Source organism: Pterocles gutturalis, unplaced genomic scaffold (assembly GCF_000699245.1).
Source record: "Pterocles gutturalis isolate BGI_N339 unplaced genomic scaffold, ASM69924v1 scaffold26493, whole genome shotgun sequence".
NCBI classification, from domain to species: Eukaryota; Metazoa; Chordata; class Aves; order Pterocliformes; family Pteroclidae; genus Pterocles; species Pterocles gutturalis.
The window spans coordinates 26,517-38,450 of NW_010121261.1; the positions used below are offsets into that span (position 1 = coordinate 26,517).

General features: G+C 37.5%; 1 protein-coding gene across 1 annotated transcript in view; it reads left to right on the plus strand.

Annotated features, from left to right (window-relative positions):
* LONP2 (lon peptidase 2, peroxisomal) overlaps nt 1-11,934 on the plus strand; it is a 43,711-nt gene that overhangs the window by 26,422 nt on the left and 5,355 nt on the right. Inside the window, 1 exon segment of the mRNA XM_010077193.1 lies at nt 5,107-5,249. Within this exon segment, the coding sequence (XP_010075495.1) occupies nt 5,107-5,249 (143 nt within the window).

Consider the following 11,934-nt stretch of genomic DNA (forward strand, 5'->3'; position numbering starts at 1 on the left):
CTACATTGAAACGAAGGCCTTGAAAATACTTAAATAATTAATACAGTTTGTTTGACTCCTTGTGGATGAAACAACCCTTAGTTGTGAGTTTAAATGCAAGTTTGACTGAAGTGGTCACCGTGAACTGAAACATGTAGCCTTTACTCTCCCTCCTTCAACTTGGACATCATGCATTTTAGTCACAAAACATTATTATGCATAACTGGGGGGGGGTTTGCTTGGTGTTATATTTTTGTATAAGGGCCTTAATACAGCTGGGCTAACATCACTGCTCTTGCAAAAAGTGACCTGTTCTATGTTCTAGCCAAAACTCAGCACTTCCAGCAGTGCGGGATCTCCCATAGCACTGGGAAATGAGTTTATGAAATCTGATCAGCATAAATCCCATGGTGGTATGACTGTAGCCACTCAGCTGTGCTGGCATTAGTATACTTATCAGCTCTGCAGACTGTAGTATGTGGTCCTTTCTAAAAATTGCTTGGAATGTCTTTTCTGTTTTAGGCCAGAGAGGCATAAATGTTGTGACATGTTGGGTTTATATGCAAACTATATTTTTACCATGTTAATTTATCTAAATATTTCTGCATGAAAACTTCAAATTCGAGTGCTTTAAGTACACGTTGTTATTCCAGATCAGGATTGATGGAATGTAATTATTTTGTGTAAAGAGAAATTTTCTGATCCTGTGGGGAGAAATGCACGTAGCATTCAATTTAAGTATACAAGTAAGTGTTAGTAGGATTGGGGTCCCAAGATGGAGAGAAAATCTTTTGGAAGCAACGCTTCCCAAATATGTAGTGCATAAGATTTAAGATGTACTTTCATGTTGTGCCTGGCTTTGAATATAGATTGTTGTTAACAAGGGCAATCCCATCCTTTCCTACCTAAATGACATTTTGTGGAGTTTGTTAGTTTGGATGGGCTAAAAGAATTCTGGTTCTGACTGTCATGTGCGGAAGCATCTGCTAGTAAATCAGCTGAGGAAAGAGAACATACTGTATTCCCTTTAATTGCCCACAAACTTGAAACCTTTTATTTCATGCTTATGTTCATTCTTATACCTCTTCATAGCAATTCAGCAAACCAGAATATGTTATGTTAAAAGCTGTTTAAAAATTTAATGTTTCTATTATATTATTCTATCTTGGCCAGTAAGTATGGCTAGAAATCTTTGGGTTTAAGACCTATGTATTACTAGTGCTTAACTGAAATATGTTTTATGAGGAGCTGAGAAATTGTTACATGTTCAGGAAGTTCTAGGCTCTTCTATTGACTCATATCCATTATATCTCTAGAATAAAGTGGCAGTCTTAAATTATTAAGTCTTTGACTTTGTGCCATGGAATTCCTTTTTAGGTTAAATCACGAATTGTATATAGTAGTTCATTGTCAATATGCTTTCTTAGGGGTCCATTTTCTTACAAAATGAGTATTTACATGCAAAATTTTGGGGTTTTTTTTGGAAACTTGCAAAGGTGGGTTCCTGAGAAACATTGTCATGTTTTCTTTTTAGTAGCTGCAGATTCTCCTCTGGAAATTTTACAAACATAATCTTCCTTTTTTGGTTGGTTGGTTGTTTTTTGTATTTTGTTGTTGTTGTTTTGGGGGAGGGGTGTTGTTTGTTGTCGTGTTTGGGTTGGGCTTTTTTTAGTTTTTCCAATTTTTAAATGTTAAAAGGACTTGGTACCATGCTTCTTTTGTTAAAGCAGTAGTGTAGTAGCAGATCAGCAGGTGGTTCCTCCAGTGCAGCATAGAGCTCTCTTAAGGGCAGTTCTTTGGCTTTTTAGCTTATTTCTTGAATTTAACTCAAAATGTAAGATGATTAAGCTGTTGTCCTTACCAAAAGTTCTGTTTCTGGAAACTTGCATTTAACTGTCTTGTTTTAGATAAACGTGTCATTTAACTTGTACTATGGTTTATGGTTATTCATCTGGGATAGGTAGGGAACGTATATTTGTCATCATTAATGGAAATCTTAATTACTTGTGTCTTTATAAATTCTTCATAGTCAGCACTTCTAAAAAGGTGACAAAATAAGATGTTTTTTCATTCAGTGGGAAAGTCACTGTTTGGAATTATATTTTTGAACATCACTATGCTTTTATAGAAAATTAGATGTCAGAATTTAGGTTAATACTTTTAGAAGAAGTCTGGAGTTTGTTATGCTCTACTAATTAGATCATAGAAACTCTTTCTTTGAGTTTCTGATTATTTTAATAGGACAGGTGGCCTCAAAAATTACCTACTGATTTGTTTACGAGAAGTCTGTCTCCTTCAGCTGAATACGTAGAACGAGGTGAAATATGAGCAAGTGGAAGTGGAAATATGTGTTTGTTAGGCGGTAGAATATTGGTATAGAACAAAAGCAGTTGTTTTTAATCTCAGCTGTGTTTTAAAATAGGAATTGTCATATCAAATTACTCAGGTTTTGAAGATAAGTAGTGTTGAAATTGCAGTCTGAGTTGCAAAATAGCATGCAGGGTTATGTTTCCTAGACTTGCTAGTATTTATGTATTTGAATTTATTATGTACAGAAATAGTAGTTCAACAAAAAATATAGAGACATGCTGGTGCAACAGGAGGGCTGTCTGACAGAGGCAGTGTTTACAGGAAAGGAGTGGGATTTATGCATGGAGCGATGAGTTGTACAACGGAAAGATCAGGGGCTGTTAGATAATAACTATTAGTTTTGAGTCCTGAATGAAAGCTGAGTTGGTGTTATTGTGGTAATAGTGATGTTGAATGTTTTCCCTGATATACTGTATGAAGGCATTAGTGAGAATTGCACTGTGACAAAACTAACTGTAAGAAGGCTTTGATATATCAAGATGAATAAAAGGATAGTTTGTGACTCGTGAAAAGGAAACATTCTCTCTTCATCTATTCTGAGAATTATTTTTGCAGCACAGAACACCTCTTAAAGTTATATTAAATAGATAAGATCAGTGATTTGTTGATTTCTCTAATTGTTTAAATTCCTGGATCTTCAGTTATTATGCATGCATGAATCCGCAAGGGAAGACAGTTTCTTTGTTGAAAGTAAAAAAGAATTGAAAGAAAAGAAGCAACAGCAGGTAATTTCCAAAATATGGTGCAGAAGTCTTGAAGCTCAGTATACATTCCTGCATAATATAGACTATGGGTTTAAATGTATCTTGGGCTTGTGATATTGGGGTAGGAAGAAATACCTTCATTATTTGTATGTGTACAATGCTCTTCTTAATGGCAGCCTCAGGGCAGGGAGGCACTGCCATAAAACTGCCAGAGAACCTTAGAAAAATCTGGATCATTCAGGTATTTTTCATTTATCTGTGTTTCACTAAAATATTGCTTAGGGCTCTCAAGAAAATGGTAATGAGCCTTTTGCATCTGGATCAAATTCTGTGGGGAAATGACTCCTTGCTTACGTTCTCCTTCTCTATACAGTCACATCTGTAAATGTGCAGCGCAGGCCTAGGACAAATGATGTTTAAGTTCTTGAGCTTATTCATGCAAACAACCGTCTGTGTAGTCTGGTTTAAAACTATTTTGAGGCTTTGATATTTATATGGTCCCCATTACAGTTCAGTTTTGTATAGAAAACACATCTGTAGAGAAAGCAGAAGTTGTAAGGAAATTCTGCTGAGGAAACAGTTGTGTAGGTAGGAAATGCAGCCATACTGTAAATGGAGGAAGGAAAGGGCACACTTCAATCCATCACTATTGCTTTAATTATATAGTCCCTTCTTGCTGATGTTTGAGTATGTTGCATTCAAAAGTGTTAGGCTAATTGGATTTTATAGCCCTTCCTGAAGAATATATCACACCTGTAGGAATTTCTGAAAATGCCTAATAATTTGATCTTTGAGGAATTTTTTGCTGCTGGTGGTTATTGGTTAAGACACCTTAGAGAGATCTCATCCAACAAAGAAAAGAGCAGAGCCCTGTGTAAGTGTAACATTTCAGGACAAAAGCCATAGATGAAGTTGTTACACTGAAATTGTTGGAGGTTTTTCCACTGAGCAAGGACTGCATGTGCTGTGTTCAGAACTGGCTGTTGAACAGATGAGGGACGTCAGTTAAGCAGCCTGGTCTAGTGGGATGTGTCCCTGCCTGTGGCGAGGGGGTTGGAACTAGGTGGGCTTTACAGCTCCCTTCCAACCCAAGGCATCCTATGATTCCATGATTGAGTGAAGCCATAACAGTCATAAGAGACAAAAATAAAAGTAAAGAGTGTAATGTCAGAATATGTGCTACACGGGCTGCAATAAAGGCGGGCTGTGCTACGCCGGGGCAGTGGTTCCATCGGACAGGCTGGCAGGAGGTGGCACGCGGGGCTGGATGAGTGAGTTAGGCTTCCAGCAGAGCTGGTTTCCGTGTGATCTCCGTGTAGCAGCTTCTCCTGCGCGCAGTCTCTGAGCTTGAGGGTATGTGTGGGAGGATTGGGGTGTGGAGAGAGGAAGGCAGAGTTACAGGGCAGTAGGTTACACTGTCCATGCTGGATACTGTGAAATGAGATGTTATTGAATATAATGCAGGCTAGCTATAAGTAATGCAGCCGTGTGGCGAAGCGATGTATGTAAATCTGGCCAAAATGCTCCTACTTTATTTGACAGAACTTAATCATTAGTGTCAGAATAAATCTTTACAGAAAGAGACCCCAGAGAGCACAGTTGTAAATGTACGTAAAAAGAACAGTAGTTACTGAACATTCAGTATTTCCACATTCAGCTTCATATTCTATATCCTACTACGTTAAAAATTATCTCCTACAAATTGTTTTTATGCACAAATCTGATGAAAAGTGCAAAGTCCTAAATGAACTTAATGTGTTTGCTATTTGTCATAATTTTAAATGCATTTAAGCAAGTGAGTTGCATCTCTGTCAGTGCTCTAGATTTAATATTATCTCTGCTGAACAGTTAGAACATGTTTAGACTTTATAATTAAATTTGATGCCATATTATCTTTAATTTGACATGATTTTTGTGAAAGATGATTTAAACACACTTTCATGAGCTTTCTGAACATTTCTTTGAATATTTTATTTTTCTCTGTCATGATTTTTTTTAATTCCTGTGTCCAGAAAGACTACTACAAATCCTAAATTAGATTTTCTTCTCTTAGATTGCAAAGAGCATGTCACAGAAGACACAAAAACAGAATCCATCAGTGACACAGCTGACCTGGCTCTGCCACCTGAAATGCCGATTTTAATTGATTTCCATGCTTTAAAAGATATCCTGGGGCCACCCATGTATGAAATGGAGGTAACATCCTAATTTATTTCTTCTTGACTGCTGTTTCTGTCTGGCTTGACTTGTTGTCTGTTTTATTGCTACTGACGGAGTTTATACAATATTAACTTTTTTTAAAATGTATTAGTAAGGGAACTGTGTTTATTTGTGTTCCACCAAGTGTTTTTTCACCTAATGAAGCTTTTGTTTTATTTCGTTTTAATTCAGGGTACATGAATAACATAATGGCATGACTTTCTGTTGGCAGAGATGCCTGCAGCAGCGCTTAAAATTGCGGTGGTGTTTTTTTCAGTTCATAACAACTTTGCTTTTGTTTGGGGGATGCTTGGTGGTCTTGGGAAAGAAACCAAAAGTAGAACCCAGGAATCCTGTCTCTGAGGCAGCTGTGTTAAGGACTGTCCCACATACCTCCTTAAAGCCAGTCAGCATTTTTGGGTATTAAAACCACTTCAGTTTGCACCAGAAGTTCTCAGACATTCTTTAAGGTTAATATGACTCTTAGCTGTTAAAAATGTTTTATGATCAGTCAGGCACCTCCAGCTTCCTAGTACCAGCTCCGTTCCTCAGTAGGCATATTCTGGAATTTTTTCCCTGTCTGTATTTTGCTACATTCTATGAAAATGTCATCAGTTAAAGTAGTTTGTTAGTTGGGGATTCTCTTTTCACCATTTACATTGCAGTTATTCTCTGCTTTACTTCAGGTCCAGGTGAACTGGCCAAGTGTAAGTAGTATATGTAACACTATGAGAGGAAACCAGTTGCTGATGGAACGCTAAATTTTTCTGTCTTTTTCATGGAGAAAAGATTGTTAAATCAGTAAGTTATGGAGAAAATAGAAATGAAGGGAAAACTTCCAGAAGAGACAAAATTCAAACTTTTAAGAACTTTCCTGTGATAATTCTTCTCTCCTACATGAGAGAAGCAGATGCCAGTGGGATTTAGAGGACAAAAAGGGGACAAGATATGCAGGGGAAGCAGGAGAAAATGAATGATCATTAAGGAATGAGTCAGTTTTTAGACCTGAACTGAGGTTTTTGGATATGAAGATATTATCATGGAAGAGATTCTTAATGAAGAGACAGAAATGAGGAAACAAGTTGAGAGAAGACAGCCCTATTGATTGTGCTAGAGGAGGATGGTAACAGTGGAAGTTGGGGGGAATGGGAGGCAAGGAAGATTAGGTGATCAACAGACCAGTACCTTATGACTCTCTTAGCTGAGTTTTTGCACACTGGTCATTTGTGTTCTGATTTATTTCTTTTTACTTTCAGGAGTTAGAAGAGATTGCTTTTTTAGGCAAATGACTTTATTGTAAGCAACTTATGTCCTTTCTTTTCATCCCTCAGAAGCCGCTATACCCAGTAATAAAATCACTCAAGACAGTTCAAGGCCATTTTCATTAAGAAGGAAGTGTGGATATACTTTAGCTTGATTTGGAATGACTGTAGCCATCAGATCACTTGTAATATTCCTGTGGAAATTTTCACTGTCTATCTTTTTATCACTGCCTGACTTTTATAAACAATTACTGAAAAATAGCATGTGGGTTTTTTCAGAGAAATAACATTCTACCTGAATTTTCATTTTGAAGAACGTTATATACTTCAGACATCTGGTCTTTGGAGCTAAAGCACTGCAAGATCATTTGGCTTTTTAGTGCTTGAATTGCAGATGCACATAAAGCCATCGTAGCAAATTGAACTTAATACTCAAGCCAGTACTCTGATTTCTACAAACGGTGTTTATTAGTTTCATAAAGGTGCTAAAAAATAAATTTAATTTCATAAGTGTATACAAAAGGCCTGGTCACTTGCAACTGTACTCCTGTTTCCCAGTTAAGAGTAGAATTAATTCAAATAAATATGAATGTATCACACTTTATAGAAATTAGATTGTAGGCTAAGAAATACGCTAGTAAGTGACTTTCCTTAGATGTTCTGTCTAGTTTTGAACTTTTTCTGGAGTTGATTATTAATTTAAATTTGGTAGTGTGGTTGTGTTGGCAAATAATTTCTTCTATTTTGTCCTTTTTTTACAGGAATAAGTAGTGCAAGTAAAATTTTTAAAGTGCAGTTCTTAATTCCAAACATACAAATACGTGAGTGCTGGGTTGGGGTGGTTTTTTTGCATGAACAGTTGCCATGAATATGCATATAAGGATTTAGTAGATCTGCTCATCTGTATAAGCTGAAATAAGACTGACTGAAGCTTTTGACCTGTGTGGTGAAGGTTTTTTAAACGTTTCTGTATTTAGCACGCAAATTAAGTAGTGCATAAATAGAAGTAGAGATGAATCTGCACAACATCCATTCCCTGAGCAGCTCAGGATTTATTTCCATGTACTAGTTGCTGTATTTATTAATGAGGAAATATTTTTCAGTACACACATTATGATTTATTCAATGTAAATTGCTCAGATAGCCACATAACTCCTGTTTTAATGAATTTTCCCAACTAACCTATTATACCTTTGAATTTTCTCAAGTGCTCCCAAAATTCTTTCAAACAAAGAGTATAGTCCTGTCTCAATGACAGGCATTTCAGATTGGCTGCTAGGGTTTTTTTTTTCTGGTTTTGTAGTCTGCAGTGCATCTCTCCTTTCTGTATCTAGCCTTTAAAGCTTCACCTTTGACCTGCATTTTGCCATTTATAATTAGTTGAAATAAAGATACAATGGAGGCAGCCACCGTGTCCGTACTTGGATGAGACGGAGCAAATAGAACTGGAAACATGACATGACTTAATTGATCTGTTGTCCTTCAGGGAATGCCTCAAAAGAAGTAATTCATCTTTCACCTTTTCAGTGCATTGCTTGTATATTCTCTGCAGAGGTCTCCCAGCAGGAAGGCATGACGGTATACTCAGCTCATACTTGTAGCATTCATAGAATCATAGAATGGTTTGGGTTGGAAGGGACCTTAAAGATCATCGAGTTCCAACCCCCCTGCCATGGGAACAGACACCTTCCACTGGCCCAGGTTGCTCAAAGCCTCATCCAGCCTGGCTTAATTCATTTATCACAAATAAATAAACTTAGGTGTCACCCCACAGAACAAATGTTGAAGTAAATCACATAGTAAGTCTTTGGAAGAATAATCTTGTCAGTAGTTTAAAGTGTAGAAGATTTAATGAAATGTTTCAGCACAGCATGCTTTTGGGGAAAGGGTTTATAACATATCCAGCGTGTTTATAATGAAGTGTTCATCTTTTGACTGGGATTTTAGGTTTTTTAGCTTCTTTCTTTCTTTCAACCCTTAATTCTGCTCAGTTAACAAAACATTGTTGGCACCACAGGAAGGCCTGTCAGAATTACTCCGTATCTTCATAATTTGAGTGAAGTTGAAATGACAGAAGCTCTAGGTCAGTGAAATTACCTGTTCTAGGAAATGGAAGTGCAGATGCCATGAAAGCATAGCTCTATTTCGTGGCACATACACAATTCTAATTAAGGAACAAATTGGGCTATCTTTTAGAAACAAAACCTGTACAAAGCATAGGTTTAGATGATAGGCATTTTTATCTAAGAAATATCAGTCTTTCTGGGAAATCCTCCTAGGTTTGCTAGGGAATGAATCAGAAGAGTAGACTAGAAAAAAGGTTTGTACAGTCAGGCTGGTAGAACCTGCGGAAAGATAACAAAGATGCTAAAGGCCAGCAAGTGACCTAGGATTGGTTCTCATCTTCCCATTATGAATCAGTGGCTGAGCAGCTTTTTGTCAATTATGCTGATTTACAAAGTAACTCCAACACTGCAGACTTGTGGATGATGCCCCTTTTCCTTTATCTTGGAATAACAAATATTTTACAAGAAATGACTGTGCTAAATGTTAAGACTTTAATTTTGCAGTGTCCAGGCAGTTCAAATTTATTGACAATATGTTCATCTACTCAGATTACAGCTAAATCATAGCTGGGTTGGTCCCATCTACAAAAGTTTTCAAAAAGCAAGACTGTTTATGTAGGTCAGTGATCTCTTCTTCCATCATCTGACAGACATGGCCAGTCATCATTCTAATGGTGTTTTTAATTGAAGTTGTTTGAAAAGTGTGAGGATTTTTTCTAATTTAAATTCCTCTGACTTTTTGTGAGAATAAATTATTCAGACATGACAGGAGATGGGGAATTGAGTCTTGTGGAGCTCACAGTAATGCTTCGTATGTGTGTTTAATGTAGTATAACGTACTTTCCTCTATGTATTATGTGGTTGGATGGGGTTTGTGTGTGTGTGTTTTTAGGAATTTTCAAGGGTCTTTTCTGAAGACAGTTATCAAAGCTGCCAGAGCATTTTCTGTACATGTCCCTGTCAACACACATCAGTTGACGTTCAGGTGAGGAGGTTGCAGCAGAGGTGGTGCAGTCTCTAGTAGTACAGCAGGAGAGGTTGCTGGTCTCCGACTCCACCAGTTAGTGTGAAGAATGATGGTTGAAAGGTGAGTAGCACTTAGTGCACACCTCATTTCTCTTACCAGATCGCAACTTACTTGTTAAAGTAGGAGGTACCTGCCTAGACTGAGGGTAGAGGAAGGAGTTTGTACTGAGGCGAGATCAGTGATGAGACTTTAGAACCATTTGGTTTTTGATTTTTAGTCGTGTTCGCTATTTTCTGCCCCTGAGCTCTCAAACAGTGGAATTAGTTTGTGAACTGTTTTGAACTGAAATGCAGTTAGAGCCAGTGCTAACAGCCAGTCCAAAAAAAGGAAAAAAAAAAACAACCCCCAAATGAGCAAACCTTGTTAATGGGTATTTTGGGATGGGAGAGGGCATGGATGGTTACTTTTGTTCATTGTACGTGAAATGTATAATGTATAACCACGAGAGGTTGCCAAATTGTATTTGTCTTGAGTGTAAAGGAGAATGTTTCAATGTTGTTGAATTTCAGTGTAACCAGGATGAATTAATTTTGTTAACTTGAATTACTAAGCAATTACTAAGCTAATCAGAGTAAGTCACTGTAACTAATAAAATACAGGGAACGGATATAGAAACTTACGTTAACACTAATGAACATGCTTGATAAGATGAGGTATGTTGATACCATAAAAGCAAAACCCTCTATTATGTACAATTTTCTTAAATGCTAGAAGAAGAAACAGCCATTCTAGCTACATTATGCTAATAAAAGCAAATGGCACGATGTAGTTCAAAATATTTCAGTAACAGAGCCACGGGAGAACCAGGGAGAGGGGCTGTGTGGCTTCCTTTGCTTTAGCGGGAGATTGTATAGTTACTAACTTACCTGGTTGTCAGCTAGGTCCAGGAGGGTAACACGAGTCCCACCAGCTGGTTGTCTCTCCTCGGCAGATGGGGTTGTGTTTTCTGCAGGCGCTCCCATATAAGCTGCAGTTTTGCTACAGTCACAGTCAGCACTGCTTGCACTGTGCCTCTGCGGTGTGCTAATTTCCTTCAAACCAAGGAACAGTGATCCTGAACAAGGAACACATTTCAAATCTGAGTCGTCAAACTTAGAAGATGACAGCGCTTGATAGTTCAGTGTAGCATTTGGCAAAGCATGTAATACAAAATCAGAAATTATAACAAGAAGGATGTTATGTTCTAATTTCATTTTGTAGGACTTCAAATGCTTTTTTTTTTTTCTTCACCAGTTCTCTTGCATGAGCAAGTTGTTCCTGTCACATATCTGAGTTGTCTACAGCTACAGTAGCACGACTTGTGTTTGTAAATGAGCTTATTTTTTTAAAATGTGTGTCTCTTTTTGGCCAGTAGCCAGTGGTACCAGCTGTAGATTGAATAGTTGTTCACTCTTGTTGCATAAGGGAAGCAGTTTTCTATTTGTGAAACGGGAAAGGGAAACAGCATCAAGAATTTTATGTTCTTGATTTTGATTCTATTTTTATGATGGGGATGGATTTCACCCTAATAATGAAATGTTAATGTTTGGCTCCTATTTAGCAAGAGAGTTCTTGTTCTGATAGTCTCTTGGAAGGCTGTATGGTTCTGCTTGGGTAACCCACTGCTGCTGTTTGACTTACAACCTTCAGTCCCATGTACCACCTGGGGACTTGCAGCAGCATTTCTAGTGAGCTTACACAGAGACATTTTAGTAGGAGACTAGAATACGTAATAACTTGCCACCTTTGGAGCTCACAAATGGAAGTGTTTCTGATACAGCCAGCTCGCAGCAGGGCTGTGGAAGTATTTCTGCCTCCAGACCCAAGGTACACGGCTGCACAGGCTTTTGTACAGATATCTCTGATGGCTATGAGCAAGTCAGCTTTGCGTATACAGAGCTTTGCCTTTTCAGTGTCTGTACGAGGTCTGATTAGTTTACTTCTCTGCTAACTCTTGGAAGGAAGCAAAATGAAAGCATTAAGATTATGGTAAATTGTGCAGTGCAGAATGAGTTGATGCTAGAGGGAAAAAAAGTCTATTGCTCTGGATTTGCAAGTAGTATAAAATGGAATGTTGAATGCGCTTAGAAGAGACAAAAATAGTTGGAGAAATTTTAATGTAACTAGAAATGCAGAATTTCAGAATTGGAATTCTTTTACTGTGGTTGTGTTATGAGGCTCCTTTGACTTTTCTATCCAAGAAATGAAAGATTTCTTGAAATTCTCTCAACAGTTTAATGAAGAATTTATCCCTTTCCTGAATGAATCAAAATAACTTACCGAAATGCAGAATTGAAAGAGACAAAATTATTTTCAAATGGGTCTATCACTTTTTTTTTTTTGGGGGG